The sequence below is a fragment of the Patella vulgata genome, chromosome 3, assembly GCF_932274485.2.
Source record: "Patella vulgata chromosome 3, xgPatVulg1.2, whole genome shotgun sequence".
Lineage (NCBI taxonomy): Eukaryota > Metazoa > Mollusca > Gastropoda > Patellidae > Patella > Patella vulgata.
The window spans coordinates 89,054,957-89,076,498 of NC_065881.2; the positions used below are offsets into that span (position 1 = coordinate 89,054,957).

A 21,542-nucleotide genomic window follows, 5' to 3' on the forward strand; every position below is an offset into this window, starting at 1 on the left:
TCTGGTTGAATGTTATCATTATATTCTGAACATATTTGGTTAGCTACCAGGTTCACAGCCGATGATTGTTTCAATGAAATGGAGACTTAGATTAGTTTAACCTAGCTCTCGTGTATATTGGAATGCTTGAGATTTACAGTTGATAATACTAAAAAAATGTTTTAAGGAATTTGCGAGCTTTCTCTAATGTTTTGTTAGATACGAATATCATTAACGTATATATTACTTACCTTATTTGTGCATTCGTGACGACGACACATGTCTTAGATTGTGGGTATAAACCTTCTATGTTGCCTTCTACTTCATCAACAAACTCTTTACGACGTTGCTTTACCAATTTTATATGGTCCTCGTCTGGAACTGTAAGTACATGAAAATCATTATATATTGCCGAAGGGGGATCACGGTGGCTAAGTAGGTAAGACGCTGGCTCGCTAGCCTGGAGGTCGAGTGTTTGATCCCTGCATTGGCCGAGAAAGTTTTATCCACATTTTCCGGCATGGTTTCCCCCTGTCAGTTATGCAGGACGGAGGGCCTGACATCCCCCTTTCAGTTATGCAGGACGGAGGGCCTGACACCCCCCTTTCAGTTATGCAGGACGGAAGGCCTGACAAGTACAGCAGTCTAGTCGATCGGATGGGACGAAAAACCTCATAGCACACTGTATGGCATATTGTGACAGTGTTTGTTCTTTAATCACGCTCGGATGACAAGACTAGTTTAACTTCTTATAATACTTTTATTCTCTGCTTCTTACATATCAGTTACAAACATCGTAATGTTAAAGACTCCCAGAACTAACTTGTATTGCGGGAGCCATGTCCTAGATTGGCAAAAATGTGCCAACTCTCGGGCGCTCTCCCCCGTTCCGTCTCGTGTCCTGGCCGGACCTAACTGTCGATTCGTTTGTTATCTGGGTTTATAAACCCTTCCAAACAAAGGATCTTATTAGGCATCTGGCTAATGTATCATCTATCATATCAGGTTTAACATTCGATACATGCTAATCAGACAAAGAAAGTTTAAATAAAACATGCCAAGAACAAGTTAAGATTACATAATGCTACCATGAACTCCAGGGGTGTCGATAATAGACAGGTTTAACACCACTTTCGCGTGGCAAGATGGTAGGAAGCGTCTATAACATCTGTGATTATGTAACATAATGTCTGTCATCATTACCCCAGTTTAGGAGCAGAACAGCATGACGTTAAGCCCCATTTCATTTCATTTATAAAGCCCAATCGCCAAATTAAAGATGCATTATGTAAGATCTAAATCTTTATGTTGGCTTCAAATGTTATATAAACTATTATTTAGACACTTATTCAAATGATAAGCCTAAAATCGGCGCAACACTTCAGACAGTCACAACTTCGCTCAAAATAAAGTAATTTGAATAAAAGTGTCAATATATTCATTTTGCATTGTCTATTTCGGAACTACTATTACGGTTGTCCACAGCCTTAAATCAATCTGAACGACAGACTCACCCTACCTGCAGAGAAGTGACTCTGACACAGTGAATAGCCATGATATCCATATGACGTTATCTAAACGTCACAGGTCATGAGATCACATCAACAAACAAATGTAAACACCATCATTATGATCATTATCAGCATTACAAGACACAATGTTACATTGTAAACAATAGCTTTCTTGCAGCCTTTAGGACTGTATAATCCGTACAGAACGTCTTATCGCTTCTTCCAATGATTTTTCACAAAAATAACATCATCTACAACTCTAGATTTGACGTCGGCATATTGGCACTATTTTGTGCTTCGGTCGTGTCTATTTCAGATATACACAATCAATTCTGTTAATGTTTTTAGCGTGGGGATTGACTAAAAGTTAATTTATTTCACTTCTAAACAAAAATTTAAAACTTTAACGCAATTTAAAAAAAATAGCCAAATTCTGGCTGGGATTACTGAGCAAAATGGCCATTCACTGTATACGTGCGAAAAAAAAGGCAGCTACCATTTAATTTTCGTACGTTAGTTACGTACGAGCCTTAAATATGTGTGCTCATAAAAGTGAACCTACTTATCAGCACGTTGCATCTCTAATGACAAAAAATCGAATGAAAACTATTCAGTCGCGGGGCCGCCTTCGCGAGTTTAGAAGTTACGAATTTGCTAGCCCTAGGAATACCTGACAAAAATTTGGGATGGATATTAACTGAACGAAATGTAGTTTTCGTATTCTTGATTAACCAGTCTTGTATGATTAAAATAAAATTACTAGTCAAGAATCATTATTTACGATTCATGTTTGTTGGTTTACTTATTCTATGGGAGTATGGCGCCGAATCATTGTCATATTGAATATCATAGTCAAAATGTTAAAAATGACCATTTTCTAGATTTTTCACTAATAGTATCGAAAAAAATTAACAATATAAAAATCTAGTTATGTTTTTTCACTTTCTAATTTTCACATTTGTAAATTTACTGTGACGTTTTCATCTTTGCATTTTCAACTATCAGAATGTCTCCATTGTATTTTCAATCACTCAAATTTCTCTGATCGAACAGACGGAGGGTGTAGTTCCGGGTTAGCCTAAGTTGACGTCATAAGTCGTCAGTATTTATCGTCTCGGCTTAAATTAATACTACTATGAGATATTCATTACTCTTAAGATTTGCCCAATTTTATTGATTATTTTTTCGGAAAAATTGAAATAAATTCGTTGTCATCACAACCCTTTGGCAGAACATCGGCATAAATGTGAGCGGATTGCTGGCATTATATCTGAAATAAGTGTACCTACAGATTAGGTGTGTGGCTGTCGTTACAGTTATTAGAGGATGTAATAAATTTGCAAATCCCAACCCCCTCCAAGGGATCTTTTACGTGGACCCCAATTTATAGACGGGTCTTCAGTTGATCGACCCATCCGAACGATTAGACAGCTGTTCTTGCCAGGGCTTAGTTCTGTACCACTGACAGGGGGAATCGACGCTAGAAAATGCTGACATTTATGCGTATATATAGCGAGTAACATTGCACCCGGGCAAAAACAAATTGGGAAATAACTGAGACTTGTATTGCTGTAATCATTTCATTTTTATTATTTTAAGACCTGAAAGGTATTTAAAAAAATGATCATTAAAATCCATCAAAAACTCGCGAAGTTAATGCGATTTTTCACTCGTAAACAATTTTGTCGGCACGAAAAACGTCAAAGGCAAAATTCGAAATTTTGACATTTTCAAATACCATAAATTCGACCCTGATCCCGGCTATCCTGAAATGTATTCATTTTGGAAATAGGAGACATATTCTCCAAACTACGGCCTATTGTTTTCGTCGATTTTTTCACTTTTTCTCATATTCAGTTCAAAATGGTGACCATCAGTTTATCGATATCAAAATTCTGATCCGATATATTTTAGGCATTCCATCAAAGATTCAGAAAATGTAACTCCAATATTGCAAAAGCCTTGTGGATTTTTCACGTTCCAAGATGGTGGCACTTCCGGTTCAATCGGCAGATTCATATTTTGTGTACGCATTAAATTTTGAAGGCAATCTGACCTACTTTTTGTCGATTTTTTTTAAAACTTTGATCCTTAATTTCTCCAAGTGGAGATAAGTTAGAAAATATCAAATGGCATCGTTGAAGTTGGATCAACCAGATGATTCCGAATTTCACGAAAATCGTACTAATATTCAAGAAGTTGTCATGTTAGTTTTACACCGGGGATGAATTTAAATTTTGAAGGCAATCTGACCTATATTTCGTCGATTTTTTTTAAAACTTTAATCCTTAATTTCATCGAAAATCCGAAATTGCAGATTTGAAGTAAATGTTTCAAGGTACTAAAAGAATTAGTAAAATAGGTCAAATAGTCAGAAAGTTACAGCAATGTAGGTCAAATGCATTCGTCCGTAAAATTCGTTGACTTCTGATTCGGCTTTATGAAAATATATTTAATCAAATATATTTAACCCATTTTTTGGGTGTGTGTGTGTGGGAAGTGGGGGGGGGGGGTAGGTCAAAGTTTCAGAAAGATCCTATGGTTCTATTCTGAGAAATCCGATTTGCAGGAAACACACACAAATAATAATAGTAATAACTTTAACAGAAACAATAAACTTTCATATGAAATATGAAAGGTTAACTAGATTTACGAGAAATCCGATTTGCAGAAAAGACACACCAAAAAAGAAAAAAAAAATTAATCTTAACAGAAAAAACTTTAACATATTTCATATGAAAGCTTAATAATCTTAACAGAAAAAATAAGCTTTCTTTTAATAATAATCTTAACAGAAACAATAAGCTTTCATATGTAATATAATAATAATTTTAGTAAAAACAATAGTCTTAAAACGAAAGTCTGAAAGCCTAATAATAAAAATAATAATAAGACATTTATATAGCGCCTAATCGTCTTAAGATCATCTAAGCGCTTTACAATCATGATATCACATTGACGGACATATGACAAATCATAATATATACATTTAATTACTGATACGCTTGGTTGTATAAATGAGTTTATAACTTGGTTTTAAAAATGTCTACGGTCTTGCTTGATCTAATGCTTCTGGTAGCACATTCCATAATCTCGACGCAGACATAGAAAAGGTTCGATCTCCACAATGTTTCAGTTTTGAGTGTTTTTCTGAAAGTAAATTGTGCGAAGTTGATCAAGATTTCGTTTTGGGTTGCATGTTGCAATCATCTCTTTTGATATAGTCTGGTGCTTGATTATTGAATGCCTTGTATGTCATCATATTAATTTTGAATATGACCCGATATTTAACTGGCAACCAATGCAAGCTCCTTGGAAGTGGAGTCACGTGGTCATATTTCTTCTTTCTCTTCAATAGTTTTACTGCACAGTTTGCATTTTGTTAAGGAGAGAATCGGGAAGATGTAGCACCATTGGCCTTCTGTTGGACGTGGAGAGCGGTCGATCCAAATCAGGTCGCCACATCCTACGTACGACCCATGCATTTTTTCTTACTACATATCTTGGTAGCCTTGTGATCGTCTAGTATCGCCTTTGCTTCCCCTTCACGTTGTGTATTTACTTCTTACTGTTTTCTTAAGACGTTTGTCTTACCAGGAATAACAATGCAACAGTTCCTTTTTTACATTTTATATACTATTCAAACAAAGTAGGGGATATTTGATTTTGGGGGCATAATACTAAAATATGCAAATGACTACGAAAAAAGTCACTATAGAACCTAACAGAAGAAACATTTCCAGTTACATGTGACGCCCAAACGCACCAATAGCTACCGCATGGAATGCAGGTGATGCTTGGGATCATCATGGGGGTCCAACCCAAGATTTGCACGACTCTGACTTTGAATGTTACAGTCATTGTGGCATTGAATTCCAGGGTGGAAACATCAGTTTAATTGTTTTAGTGACCAGAAAACAAATTTTGATATGCGTCGGCTTACCCAAAATGAAAGGTTACGTGCCCTTGGCATGCTACAGATCGGCACAACACAGGCGGTTGTGGCGCAGACGATGAATGTTTCTCAGTCTGTCATAAGCAGGCTATGGTCCAGATACCGTGATACACAATCTGTACAGGACAGACCACGCTCAGGTCGACAACTCAAGCCCAGGATCGATTTATCCGTACCTTGGCCTTGAGAAATCGTGTCATCACAGCAAATCAGATCAGCGCTCGTCTTCAAACAGACACTGGTGTGAGAGTGAGTGGCCAGACGATTCGGAATCGACTGCATATATATAGGGGTCACCTTCGCGCCCGACGTCCTCGCGTGATCCCTTGTTTGAGAGATCATCACATTCAGGCAAGACGTCGTTGGTGTAGGGATCGTCAACACTGGGATAATCGACGCTGGAGCAATGTGATGTTTTCAGATGAGTCAAGGTTCACTGTTGATTTTTTGGACAGACGTAGGAGGGATCAGACATGATCGATTTGGGGGTGGTTCTGTTATGGTGTGGGGAGGCATCACTGTTGCTGGAAGAACGGCTTTACATGTTGTTGCAGGGTGTGTTACAGGCCAGTACTACCGGGACAACATCTTGGCAGTCCATGTTGTGCCGTTCGCACGACGTCATGGCCGCCGTTTCATCTTCCAGGATGACAACGCAAGATGTCACAGGGCCAGGATCGTTACAGGTTACCTCCAACAACAGAACATCACCACATTACCTTGGCCAGCACTGAGTCCCGACCTCTCCCCCATCGAGCATGTCTGGGACATGCTTGGACAGAGGTTACGTCAACGTCAACAACGTCCTGCCAATTTCCAAGAACTTGCTGCTGCGTTGCAACAGGAATGGGACAATCTGGACCAAAATGACCTTAGACGTCTCATTAGGAGTATGCCACGTCGGATCAATGCTTGTTTGGCAAACAGAGGAGGATTTACCCGTTACTGACTTGATTGTGATGCTGTGGTAACTTTGCTGTTTGACCCCGGGTATCATTTTACCCTTATAATGGTCAGTCTGTGCTTTACTTAGTCTAACGATCATTTGGAATAAATCGATGAATGTGAACTTCATTTCATTTTGTCATTTGTTTCTTCGTCAGTTTCATTAGGTGACTTTAATAACATTTAAAAATCAAATATCCCCTACTTTTTTTTGAATAGTATATATAGCTGCTTACATAGATACAAGCATAGTATAGATTGCAATGCTAAAGTCATTCTCAAACACTAGCCAGCCAGACTCGATGGGCGAGTCTGCTGATAGAAATTGCTATATCTTTTTCTCCTGGAATCAAGCTGCTGTCTCGGAACTCAAATGGTAATCTTTCCGGAATCTTATGAAATCTGCCTTAAAAGTTTGCCATGATTTATTTTATAGGACATATGGACATCACGCACAGAATAGCCTGATCATGACCTTGAACCTGTGCAATTACTGATATGATTGGTTACTTTAATCCAAATGATGCAATTACTAAATTTCGAATCACATGTATTTTGTTAACATATAGAACCAGCTATGTTTCGGTTCTATAACTCTTTAGCAAATTCAAAGCAGAACCGTATAAGATGGGATCACATGATATTTCTTGAACTGTAGATTTTAATGGAGTGTAATTAGATTTTAGTCCCGCGACAGTCAAACATGCGGTTATAACCGCTGCTACGTCATCAGTTTAGATTTTTAAGTTCCATTACCAAATGATGGCATTCTAGGGTGTATCTTTGATTTTCGACATCACACAAAATTGCTTTTTTGTTCTTAAAAGGTTTGGACTTGCAACCTTTTTTTTTTACCTGCCAATTGTTTTGTTTTTTATTTTCATTATTAGCCTAGTTTTCCTAAGTCGATTTTTTAACTGGGCGATTGTTCTTTTATGACACTTTGACAATCGCCGCAAATACCTAATTTTTCCTACATAAATCAGTCTAGGTCGCATCGGCAGATGCCCGAGTTTCTCTATTTATGAAATTAATTTTACTAGTATCTCTTCCGCTATCCCTTTTACCCAGCTTCCAAGTCTTTGTCTTCAGTCTGACCAGTCTATTTTGAATGTGTTTATCCCCACGCGTCACACAGTCGTCATGTAAAGCAGTTATGATAGACCGATGCTCCGTAGTTGTCGGAAATTTATTAAGCCTATTTGTGATTTTTGCCATGGGAAGTATGCTTACGGTGCTCAAATCATGGGGGTACATGTCCAATCCAATGCTGGATAGCAAATCATCGGTGGACGCTATCTTGCAGGGCTCAGTGTCAGATCTAGAAAAAAGTCCGTCGATCAACGCTCAAGGCCACAAAAAATTAAATAAGATACTCCAAACATAATTTACAACAATTTACCGACAAGGTGCCTGGAAAATAAAGACTCCAAATACAAATTTTGTTTCGGTTATTTTCCGGTCTCAAAAAGTTCTGCGTATTTAGAGCTAGAAAATATTTTTTTCCTAAAGTAATTAGAGCACAACGTAAACGAAGGTTGTAACCACTAAATAAAAGTAAATCTCAAAGTATTGTAATCAGTTTATCTTGCCACGCTCATTATGTTGAAAGTTAGAAAAGAAACGAAGATATTACAGCTAGCCCTGTACCATAATCGCCAAAATCAAAGAGTGCAATTGAAATTTTTGCTCAGGTTCGCTATTAAATAAACACGAAAGTCGAAGTGCGTAATGAGTGTATTTTTTACTCGGCTTTGTATACCAATACATGTTTGTAAAATACCTCGTGTGACGTATATTTGCTGTGACCTCCGAACCCACATGCGCGGGACTAAACTTGGCTCACTTCAGAAAATCTCTCGAAGATGCAATCAGACAGATAAGTGGGTCAGTTTTTAATAGGACAAATATTTCAGTCTCTGAACCACTCTAGTAATGATATATACACTCATGATTAAGTAGTAGTGTTTGGTGTCAATATATAACTTTTCGGGGGCGCAGATCACATGTTCAAATTCCAAGATGGTGGCGTTTAATAGGTTTTCGGTGAATGGGTAATGATACGCTAACCATAGATCCAGGTCAGGGGTTACATAATTGGACACAAAGCCGCTTGAAGTAGACAATGTGCTTATCAGGATCTGTTCACATTGAAAGGATATTTACAGTTGGGAGAGGTCTAGTTAACCACCTGTTCACGAACTTTTCTTTGAATCTCATGGCTTTATATTAAAGGAGCTAAATCGCTAACATTTGGGACCTAGAAATTGACAAAAGTGGGTCGCAACGCATATTTTACTGTAATATGAATGTATATAAACTGATTTACATTCAATGGTTTCCGTTTTTACTCCAATTTCAAAATCAGTTATGTTCGGCGAAATAAGCCAGCAGTCTCAAGCGAGTGCAAATTTCTAGCGTCTGGTTATTCCAGTCTACATACGCCGTTTGATTTGGTGCAATGTGTCTAGCTTCGTCCCTCGAGTCTCTTGATACAACTGGGTCTGAAGCGCCTTATATTATACACGATTCGTGTACCAATGGTAAAATGTTTATTTTGTCTTAAATATTGGATATCAAAAGCCCATCTTTTTCCGGTAAGATCACAACATGAATGTTGATTTAATTTGACAAATAAATCGAGTTTTCAATGTTGAAGATTTTGGATGATATTGAGTTAGAGACTTAGCTACTTTAAATATACTAGTAACATACCGGCTTCTTTTTCGTCAGCATCTTGGAGTTTGGCAGATGAGTCTTTTATCGCCCCGTTTTCAATGTGCAGCTCATGTATTTTCAGCTTCAAGGTTTGGTTTTCATTCTGAAGGTGTATCAGTCTTTCGTTATAGTTCTTCTCATCTTAAAAATGCAAGTTCCAAAATTATGTTGTATTACATACTTTTAATAGCGAGAACTCGTGTAAGGTTGACCGTATATTAAATACGTTATTTATTACAAGTCTCTCAACGTACCTTCGATATATAAACAATCTCACTAAGTACTCACAACATATTAAAACAGTAATACGACTATGCAAACCAGAATATGTTTTCGTCATTATTGAGCATTTAGTCAAACTAATACCTGAATATGCATATTAATTTAGAAATTCTAACAGTATAACCTCCGACACTTTCCCTCTATATGGAAATCTGTTGTGGCTTTTTTTGAAATATTAACTTCTTGCTCTTTGAATTCTCAACTTCTCGCCCCTCAACTTCTCAACTTCTAGCTTTAGAATCCTCGACTTGCCGCTGTGAGAAGTCGAGATTATAAAATGATCGCAACAGGCTTCCATAGTATCACAGTAAATCAACCTTATTTGGTAGCCTACCAATTTAAAAATTAAACCCGCTTTCCACGTACGCGTTAACGCGTGAGTTTGGCCCGTCGAAAAAGTCCTTCAGGTTGCGGGAAAGTTGCTTGATAAGCGACTTTTTCCCAATTTTTTCTCGTTTGAAGTCTGCGAATGCGTACCCAACCAGATGTTTACGTGGAAACAAACTGTATTTTGAACCAATGCTGATTTTTCATACAACTACAGATTTTTTGGCCATAGTGCTATTGTTAAAGGCGGCGACTGAACGTAAACAATGTCGGGCTCCATGGTGTAAAGAGAAATCCTTGCTTATGAAGTCATTTGCGCTGGTCCCTAAACTTTTCAGCGAATTTTCGGTATACATGGAAATGCAAATAACCGCGCGACGAAGCGCTATATTTTCCGCTGGAGTACACGCGTACATAGGAAGTGGATCTTTAGAGTTTTCAGATGTTGTACTTGGGAAATGTGTAGGTTTGTAAGATTCAATAAGTTTGTAGATGACCATTACATTTCATGTCTTTAAAGGACAATGTTGGTGCTAGTCATTATCACACATCTGATAAAAATGGTTAAACACGTTCCAAATATTATTTTATTACAGAGATCATTGCTACGATAGATGCGTAATCAATTCTTCAACAATCGGAATTTCTGCTCACTAATAATTCCTTCGAAGACCAAAAGTTTTCATATGAGGCTGTAAGGATCTGACAATTCAAAAAAGTAATTGAATGTCATTAGATACGAGAACACGAGAAAAATAGAAACAGTCAGTACATTCACGTGTGTATTCATTCTATACTTATAAAAACATGGTAATGCACGGACTTTTTCTATTTTTCTTTCATGTTCTCTTATCTAGTGAGAGTCATTTTTTTATGGATTGTCCGATATCCTTTCACAGTCTCACACAACAACGTTTGGTCTTCGAAGGAATTATTAGTGAGCAGACATTCGCCCATTTATCTGTTATCACCCGTTACTTCGGTCAGTTATAATATAGAGGGATAACTCGTGTTTTCCTTTTGCGTTCGTCACTTCCGATTGTTGAAGCATTGATTACGCAGCTATCGTAGCAATGATCTCTGTGATAAAATAATATTTGGAACGTGTTTAACCAGTTCTATCACACATATGATAATGACTGGCACCAATACTGTCCTTTAACCCATGCAAAGATTTTATTAATAAATAACCATTAAGCTTCTATAATAAGGGGGGGGGGCGAATGGTGTAATACGTGAGCGTTAGATCACAAGGTTTGTCATTGAGTCAGCTGGTGTGGTTTCGATTCCCCGGTTGTACGTGACAAGGAGCGTCGTCGCTTGTCCAACCTCGTGGGTTTTCCCTGGGTCCTCCTGGTTACCCCCCCCCCCACACACACACACACTGCTAAAGACCCCTACGCGCAAGCGAATTATTGAAATATAATTGAAAAATATCTTAGTCCTAAAATGACCTAATGCGTGTATGGTGGACGTTAAACCCCATTTCTCTCTCTCTCCCTCGCTTCAATAATAATCGTTTAAACCATTATTTGTCAGCTGATCATAAAATTGGTTTAAATAACTCTTTTCTCTGTCATAACCCACCTTCTTCAAGTTCTGTTTCTAATTCAGCAATATGTTGTAGCAATCTCAAATTAAACCCCTGCAATTCATCAATCTTTTCTTTTAGTTGACTAAAGTTTTCCTGGGTTACGAGTTGCAAATCTTGAATCCCATTTCTGTCAGCAACCATTTCCTCGCCATTGCCTTTGTAGAAAGAGATAAAAATATGAATCAAAAGCATTTAGTCTTGTTTTTGTCGATGAAAAACAAAACAAAGCAGCGAATCGTAACGCGAACTCATTTGAGAGAGAGAGTATTGCCTCTGTAATTGACTTCAAATTGATCTCTCTTACATATCAATGTGTGATTGAGTAGTGCTACCTTATATGAGAGAATTGTAATACCTTACATGCCACCAAAAAGTCTAAAATAAAGTACTAAGAACAACATTGTTGTCCCAAAATATAAACTCAGCTCCTTTGGAGCTCGCTCATCATTTGGTGTTGTTGCTGCCAATTTGTGGAACTCGCTACCAGAAAAACTTAGATCCTGTCCATCATTAGACTCCTTTAAATCCGGACTGAAAACATATTTGAGAAATATTTACAAGAGTGATTGTGTTTTCCGTAGCGCTGTGAGCACGAATAGATGAGGATTTAACACGATATCAGTTAAATGGTTTCCAATTGTTAATTATATATTGTACCACATTTTTGTTAAATATCATTATTTGCTTGATAACGATATCTGTATGTGTATCGAAACGTAGCATGTTAATAAATTCAGAAGTAGTATATCCATATAAGCGTTTTTAATCAATAAATACCTCCATCAATTTTATTAAATGAAAATCCCTCTGTTGATACTTTGTTATCACCAATATATCCAGATTTCACCTTCGATTCCAAAACTTCACGAAGTTCGCTTTCACTCTTTGAACCCAGTGATATCAGACGGAACGTGACCTGAACACAGCCCTTACTGTAAAAGATTATTTTAACATATATTAATATGGAAACGCCGTATTCACAAGGAGAATATTACGAATATCTGAGAGTATACGCCTGATGTTAATTAAGAGGTATGAAGCTTTTATTTCGAGATTGGATGCATAACATGTAGTTTTAGAAACATCCGAACATAAATAAATCGCTTTGTTTAAGTATCAATTATCCATAATTTGGTCAAACCGTCAATTTTAATTATCCATAATTTTGTCCATGTCTTATGAAATTAAGGATAGGATATGTAGAATATGACTATCCGTAATATTTCTTTGTCGCCACTGTCCTTTGCAATACTTTAGGCCCTACTAACCGAAAATGCTATTGACGGTTCTTGTCGTTGCTTAATAATTGTCAAGAGCGGTTGATTAGGTGACGGTTTTGCTGACGCATCATCTATTATGGTGACTAGCAAAGCTGTCACTTTGACCGGACTTTATTCTGGCTCAATCGAATGAAATTTCGATTCGGACGTTACGAACCGACAATTGGAAACCAGCCTATTGTCAGTGTAAGGCGTCAAAGTAAATACACTGAATCTAATATGTCATTAAAATAACTACTTACGTCAATTCTGTAATGACTAGTAATTCCGTTGAATCGTATATATCTTCTAAATCTCCTTCTACCTTTTTCATAAACTCTTTATGTTTTGGATGGTCTTTTGTGATCAGTTCGTGACAATGGTGATCAGGTAATTTAATGATGCCCCCAAACACTTCTGGCAAATAAAAGGTAAGACGGGTAGAATTTGTAATTTTGTACACTAAGAGCTGGTAATACATTTTCAATAGCGGAAGGTAAAGTCCGTGTGTCATATATCGTCCATTATATTATACATATAATATATCTTAGTTATGTTTAGTAATGGTCATTGTAACACCTTTTACAAATGATTAATGTTTAGTTCGATTTTACTATTGATTATGGAGCTTTAACAAAATTTCACAAACGTTTTGTGAACATCAGTAAATATTACATGGATTAAATCACTGCAGGGCGTTTATGTGTACGGTATTTTACCATCGGAAGTAGTGTTTACTACTTGGTTCTGTATTGCAGTAATAATCAAGGAAGTCGTATAGGCAAATGATTACTACTTACCACAGTTGGGTTCTAGTTTCTTGATAACATTTCTATAATCCGTTAGTTCTAAACATTTCAGGAAAATTGTGTACGCATATCTGCCACACCTCAATAACATGAATAGCATTTTTTCGGCACACCTTTTTCTGCCCTGATTCTCCAGTATTTTTCTAAGTTTTTCTACGTCGTCGTCGTTAATAAGAAACTTTGAAAACATCATGGTAATCAGATTTTCTGGGTGTAATTCTTCAATAAGAAACGGCATGTGGACAATAAACTTCACTCGATCTTTTTCTGCCATCATACCCCCTCGTTCTTTTAATGGTATTATAACTGTAACATACAATAAAATAGCGATACTCTTTCTAAACAATAATGCGGAGAAAATCGAACAAGAATTAAAAGTCTCGTTTTCCGGAAAATACTAAATTTTCCACGATTTGATCCACGCTCAAAATGTACCCCGATGTTTATAAGTAAGGAAACAAAATCATTTTAAATTGTTTATATACTACTTGTTAATTAAATAGTATTTGGGGTGACTATTCCTTGCAATCTTAACCTATACATCATTCGAAACCTATGCATTAATATTATTGTAATGGATATAAGTCGTACATTTATTCATTTGTTTCTTTATTAATTCATTCATTCATTTAATGTACGATATGTTGTTTTTATAACTTGGTTAAATTTCATTTGATTTCTTTTAGTACCGATTATACCTGAAGAAGCCACTAATCTTGTAACTTGGTAACCGATGGTGGACAGACTGTATGATAAGCTTAATCCTTATTATTTATATTTGTAATTATTGTCTTTAATGTTTTATGGTTACCTACGTTCGTTAATTGTGTATATTTAAATATTTAATTTAATCCTTAGATACTAGCTTCTTAAAATACCGAATGGTACATTCATTCAAGATTCTAGGTTTCATCCCGTTTCCAGGGCAGTTATTCTGGCGCAAGTTACAACACTTTATGTCTTTATAGTTTCGTCAATTAATCAGTCAATATTCAGAATAGTTTTGTTTTTGAAAATAGTTAATTACTTTTCACATTTTTCTGGTGTCGCAGCACATAACTAGTGCCAATATTCCCTGAAACAGTTTGCAAAACTTTACTTTGCAGCTATTTTTAAGGAGGTATAATACATATGCACATACAAGGCAATAATAATGATTGTTAAAAACGAAAACGGTAGTTTTAAGTCTTAGCACGTAATGGCTAGTAATAAAATCTTACCGGGTCGCGAGCCTTGTTTAACGTCGTTTGTTCTACCCTTCTCTTGTATTAGCATTTCGTTTTTTTGTTTTAGCTCTTCGTTTTTTTGTTTTAGCTCTTCGTTTTCTTCGTTTTTTTGTTTTAGCTCTTCGTTTTCTTGTTTCAGCTTTTCAAATTCTTCTGCCCAAGGGTTTGGTACAAAAGCATCTCCGGGTTTACTTACAGTTGATTGTGGCGATTCGTCGAGCTTTTCAGCCGTTTCTCCGTCCTCGTGCTTCGGATCCGCGATAGTTTGAGGTAGATCCGATTTCCCAATGGTCGTTACAGCCAATTTCGCCTGGTCGCCATCACACACTCCTGTATTATGACAGAGTAAATGAGCATCTGTACATGTTGCAATTCCATCGCATTTACAAGACGAATCTTTAGCCGTGATGTGCGAAGAATTGTCCACAGAGCTGTCAGATTTGATAATACCAGGGTCTTGTCTTTGCTTTTCACATTCTTCCATATTACGTTTGTTTTGCCAGCTAATATGAGAAGGTATGGCTAACATTGAAATGAAACGGTCTGAAATGTAATAACAAATGATAGAGAGTGATCAATCATTTAACACATTAGTTCTTGTCTAATATACAAAACTCTACAGACAACACTATACATCGGGACTATATATCACAACACACCTAACTACAATACACACCTATCACCATACAGAATAATACAGCGGAACTCTATATCACAGCACACTATACTACACAAACCAAAACAAAATAAAATCAATGCAGAGGAACTTTATCACCATACTATACCATACAGAATAATACAGCGGCACTTTATATCACAGCACTATACTATACAAAATATTATAGTGGGGCTTTATATCACAGCAGACCATAGTACTCTATATCACCACACTATCATATACAAACCATTATAGCGGGAGAGAGAGAGAGAGAAATGGGGTTTAACGTCCACTCGACACAAACTAGGTCATTTCGGGACTAGCATATGGTTTAATTTTATTTACATAATTCGCTTGCGCGTAGGGGTCTTTACAAGTAGGAGAAAACCCACGAGGTTGGACAGGCGACCCTACTCCTTGCTACATACAACCGGGGATTCGAAACCACGCCAGTCGACTCAATGACAGACTTTATGATACAGCGCGCGCACGCTAACCATTCAGCCCCCCCCCCCCATTACAGTGGGACCGTGCTTCACAACAAAACAGTACAATGCGGCGCGCTTTATTTCACAACATTGTAAATTTGTTTTTATTGAATGAAATTATCGCTGTTAACTATGGTGTACATGAGCAGTTATATCGAGATCTAATAATAATAATAATGATATTCAATCCACTAGGGAATGCTCTAGGAGCTACAAAATTATCTCACTTTGGATTGTTAAAGATAGTGACTAAATAACTCAAGTTTTCACTCTGGATTTAAAAACTGACAAAGAATCACATTGAGCATTCCGAACATCTGATTCACTGTATCGTAAAAGTTCTGGATTCAAATGATTTCAAATTATAGGTAGATACATCCAATGACAATTTGGCTTCTGAACGTAATGAGCGGTGGGATAATACAATGGTACTAGATTTGAACATAACCTGGATCCGATTTGTTGATAGATTTATAAGTTAAAGATATGATTATTTTAAAGAACACAGGGTCAAAGTAAATTAAATCCAGTGGATTATCTACATTAAGTACAGTAAACTACTCGAAAGACGACTACAAATCAAATCGCTGGTTGTGTCTATTTATATCGCCTGTTGATGTCATGATCTAGATTCGTTTCTGGCGTACCCCAGCTAACCAAATATAGTTTTCCGAACGTTTTAAAAACATAAGTATTTTGTTATTCAGCGTTCGTTCAGAATGTTTGTGTCACGTAACCCAGGAAAGATTATTTTGTCGTAAGGCCAATTTCATTTAGAAACGTTACAGGATACGCTAATTAGACGTTACTGTTAACGTTTTCAACACATTAAACACACATCGTCCTATTGTAACACTATTAGTGATACCAGTAGATCAGTTTCGTACATATAGAGAATCTCCGACCAGTCTTTTTTGATGTCAAAAAATATCAACACAAGTTGATAAAGTAACAACAAACGAGGCTCTGCCGATTTTTTTTTTACTTTATCAACGAGTGTTGATATTTTTTGATATCAAAAAGACGAGTAGGAGATTTTATTTATCACCCAATCCCTTCTTACATGCACAAATAGATAAATATAAATCTTTGCTGTAGATTTCACTTTTACTGAACATTACGGCGTAGTGATACATCATTTTTTGACAACAATTCAACCATTTCAAAGTCCTTTATATTGACCATCAAGGTCAATTGAATAACAATAGTTCATTTTTAATTAAAAAAAAAAGTTACTTTTAATAAGAAATGAACTGTTCTTTGAAAATAAAAAAAGTAGTTCCTTTTCAACTGACCAATCAAATTCATGTAAAGATTATAAAATATATCACACAAGCGATATCTGCTGTAGAATTTATTATTGGGTGATAAATAGGGGTTATTTACACCAGGCACATACATACAACAACAATACAGGAACATACACTATATAGGAACACATCAGGACGGTACATAACTATTAAATCCAAGGTAGCAGCTGAACTCGAGTTAGTCCATGTACTCGTCCAAGCCTCTCCCCCCCCCCCCCACACACGCTTGTCTCTGGTCGTCCCGTATCTGCGTCTATGCTCATCTCTTTGTCGGCAAACTCCTTGTTTTATACAGGTCGACAATAGATAAGACTCATAATCATATATGGAAATGTCTTCTTATCACGTCATGGTGTGATTACGTACAAGTGCGTATTCCTTTGAAGTTATACGGAGCTTGTACACATATCATATTTAGTTTGAAAATGACATATGGGATTAATTACATGTTTAATTAGAACGTGACGAAACATAAGTATACAGAGTTGAAAGGTCGATATCATCTATTATCAAAACCAGCTGGGGCCAATAAGTTCTCAGAATCTAATAGTTCGTATTTTATTAAATACAAAATACGACAACAAATGAGGAAATAAGAATTAAGAACTTAGAATTAGGAAAACTGAATAAAGTCCTGTTTGGTCTTCCATAAACGCCCGCTTCCACCGACAAGTGTTCAATCTATAAAAGCCCACATTCCTACAAAATGTTACTTTATTCATGTGAAACAAGAAAATTCATAACTCACCTAAACAAATTTAAATTGGCTATGAAGTTGCATCTAATTCGGGTTCCCGGCTCTGTACCCGTAGAAAAGGGACGTAATTAGTGTATAATGCCGATTATTCAGGTCTTACAGATGTAGCGGAACAAGTGAAAAATTTATGCGTTCGTTGTTACAGCGCGTATCAGTTCAAATTACTATTATAACTTTTAAGTTATTTATTCTATTTTTTTCTTATACTGAAGCCATTCGTAGTTTAGTCACGTAAACATTTTATCAGTGGCCTCTACTGTGCGAGCGTACGTAACTAACGTACGAAAATTAATTGGTGGCTAGCTTTTTTTTCGCACGTATACAGCGAATGGCCATTTTGCTCAGTAATCCCAGCCAGAATTTGGCTATTTTCTAAATTTGCGTTAAAGTTTAAAATATTTGTTTTAGAACTGAAACACATTAACTATTAGTCAATCCCAACGCTAAAAACATCAACAGAATTGATTGTGTATATCTGAAATAGACCCGACCGACGCACAAAATAGTGCAATATGTCGGCCCCTATGAACAACCCTCGCAGACGCTGTCATTAAAAGACAACGTCAATTCTATGAGTTGTAGATGTTATTTTTGTGAAAAATCATTGGAAGAAGAGAGAACATGTTGGGACTACGAATTGTTTACAATGTTGACTTCATGACCCATTGACGTCTATGTCATGACCTGTGATGTGTAGATCACGTGATATGTTCAGAATGCTGTGCGAGTAGACTACGTACACTACACTACAAATATAGGTTAGCGATATACCACACCGTCTCACGGTGTATACGTTATTAATATAAAACAGTAGTAACATATATTTTACTTACCATGAATACATAAACAGTAGAGACGATACGTTTACAAATGGTAGGGGTCTAAGTTTTAATGACGTAATGAAATACTTCCTCCCCATAAATAGCTCTAGTTTCGGTTTAATACCGGACCCGGATATATAATTTATCTATACTGTACACTCACCTTGTAATCATATCATAGTCACCAAAATAAATCTGACTAGAACTGCGATGCAGTAATGACGGGTTTCACTGGCGCCAGGTTACCCATGAACTTATTACACTTCCGGTGCCACGTTAGCCTTGAACTTATGTCATATCCGGTACCAATGAAACCGTTAAACAGCTTTCCACATAAGTATTCCACACGTGTTATAAAATAGACGCAGAGTCAACCAAATCCAGCAATATCAATTCCATTTATACATTTGTTACCATGTGTTATTACACATGTCAAAAACGTGATCCTGACAAAATGTGTTACTAACTTACCGATAAGTTAGCTCACTTTCTAATGGGAATTTCTCGACAAGGGAAGTTGCTAGAGGCAATTTTTGGACATCTATATGATCGCATTGATCCAATCTATGTGTCAATTGGAATCAAATATTATAATGTTAAACGAATAATAAATATACTTTACTCACTTAAAAACAAAACAAAAAAACAACAACAAAAAAAAAACACAATTGTTTTAAAGGCAACAAATACAGTTTTTGCCAAAATGACATTACCTCCGGTGATAATGAAAATGTTAAATTAGTTCTATGAAATCATACATGGCATAAGGCATCACATGTTGACAATTTTATGAAAATCAGACTGATGTGAATAAAATATCTGTTTTGAATGCTAAAAATACAGTTTTGTTCCGAAATGGCGCCCTGTCTGGTGACATTGAATATGTGAAATTGGTTCCGCCAAGTCAAAAGTGACATGAGGCATCACATGGTAAAGAAAAGTAAAAACTCGGACTATAATTAACTCGTTTACAGGTAAAATAATGTGAAAAGTGACTGATGCAAGATCGCCTATTTCTCGGCAACTGCTAATATAAAAAACCTATTTGGACATACATTGTTTTTGTATGGATTAATGCTACAGGTTTATGAAAGTTGTCAAGACACATTTTAAAATATGAAAAGCCTGAATGCATTGTAAATAGCTCATTTTTACACCTCTTTTATCATCCCTAAATCAAAATGGCGCAAATACAAAACCGAAATAAAAAACTAAGCCCGAAATATTTTGCTTCTTTAGAAGGAGCATTCATCTTGATCTTTCAAAATTGTAAAAAATAATATTGTCTTTTGAGAAGAACTTTCGACACGTCAAAATTGAAGTTTTGGGCAAAATCACGTCACTTCCGGTGCCGACAGAAAAGTTTAATTAACCCAGAGAACATATACTTAAATTAAAATACGAAAAATCGTAAAAAGTGATGCTGACAAAATTGGTTATTTCACGGCAAGGGAATATGTTAGAAACAATTTGTTGACATCAATATGATCGCATAGATTTATACTATTTGTCAATAGGAATCAAATGTAATTTTAAATGAATAATAAATATAACTCATTACAACAAAATATTTCTTTTGGGGGCTGACAATACAGTTTTTGCCAAAATGACATTACTTCCGGTGATAATAAAAATGTTAAATTAGATTTATGACATCGGCAATGACATTAGGCATCACATGATGGAAATTTTATGAAAATAGAATAATAATTGACACTTTTATGGACCAAAAACCTTGAAAAATGACTTGTAGAAAATCGCCTATATTACCGAACGAATAAGTTAGAAATAATTTTGTGAAATCTATATGACCCTATGAATTTTATTAATATGTGAATTTAAACCAAAAGTTAAAATTATTAATACATATTAAATAATTCTTGTTTGAAAAAAAGTTAAAAATGCAGTTTTTGACTAAATGGCGTCACTTCCGGTGTCAATTCTAAATTGTAATCAATTTGATATGACGCATATTAATATGTGAATTTAAACCAAAAGTTTGCCAAAAATCAAAAGTAGCGTAGCTATGTGCCCTGTCTCCAGCCATGCCAAAATGCATCGAAAGTTAAAATCCAACGATTATTGTTAAAATTACTGCAATATTTTTAAAAACGATAGCTTCGGTGATTTCGGCTATTTCGCATTGTTACAGAACGTTCAAAATAGCTTTATCCTCTAAGTAACACCCACTTTCCCAGTAAAACCGAAGAAATCGTAACGATGCGACAAGCAGTTGCTGAGATCTAATCAAAATGGAAAAATGATAATAATAACATTAAGAAGAAAAAGAAGAAGAATCTTAACAGAAACAAGAGTGTTAAACCCTAATTAGAAAACAGTACAACCGAGTTACTTAAATCATATGCTACTAGAGCGCATTGATTTCATACGGGAAGTGTGTTGTAGGGCATCCCAGTCACGCATATTTCAGCACAAATCTATTACAGCAAGCATGGACCTTATAATGCAGCAAGTACGAATCGGTTTTACAATCTTAGACACAAATTATGTCAGCGGGCATACTGTATGTTTGTAGTTTTGTAAGCGACACGTAAATTAGAGTTACTTTCTTAAAGATACATTGTCCCGAAAGAATTTACGCGTGGTTATTTCCAATAAAAGTATACCAAATTTAGTACATATGGAAAGTATAGACGCCCAATCTTATTAGAAATATACTGGTATACTCGAAGGAGCCACGGTGGCTAGTTGGTTAAGACGCTGACTCGCTAGCCTGGAGGTCACGTGTTCGATCCCTGCATTGGCCGAGAAAGTTCATCAGGATTTTCCGACGTGGTTCCCCCTTGTCAGTGGTGTAGAACGGAGGGCCTGGCAAGGACAGCTGTCTAGTCCTTCGGATGATACGAAAAACCGAGGTCCCGTGTATATATTGGAATGCACGT

The 21,542-nt window shown here is 36.3% G+C and overlaps 1 protein-coding gene across 1 annotated transcript; it reads right to left on the reverse strand.

The window, feature by feature from the left end:
* Positions 1–230: 230 nt before the first annotated feature.
* Positions 231–19,015, reverse strand: LOC126814263 (uncharacterized). Its single transcript, XM_056099641.1, has 9 exons — positions 18,803–19,015; positions 14,600–15,148; positions 13,371–13,685; positions 12,834–12,987; positions 12,089–12,243; positions 11,667–11,842; positions 11,305–11,466; positions 9,106–9,249; positions 231–360 (listed from the first exon to the last, which is right to left on the reverse strand). Exons 2-6 carry the CDS (start codon positions 15,132–15,134, stop codon positions 11,832–11,834), a joined length of 1,170 nt encoding a protein of 389 aa, XP_055955616.1. The 5' UTR covers positions 15,135–15,148; positions 18,803–19,015; the 3' UTR covers positions 231–360; positions 9,106–9,249; positions 11,305–11,466; positions 11,667–11,831.
* Between the last annotated feature and the right edge of the window lie 2,527 nt (positions 19,016–21,542).

Bases quoted from the DNA above. Each gene is read 5' to 3' on its own strand.
- LOC126814263 (XM_056099641.1), bottom strand. From the start codon at position 15,134: ATGTTAGCCATACCTTCTCATATTAGCTGGCAAAACAAACGTAATATG. The intron at 12,988-13,370 runs GTAAGTAGTAAT...TTTATTTGCCAG, and splicing joins GAAACTAGAACCCAACTGTG to AAGTGTTTGGGGGCATCATT. The intron at 12,244-12,833 runs GTAAGTAGTTAT...AATCTTTTACAG, and splicing joins CTAGTCATTACAGAATTGAC to TAAGGGCTGTGTTCAGGTCA.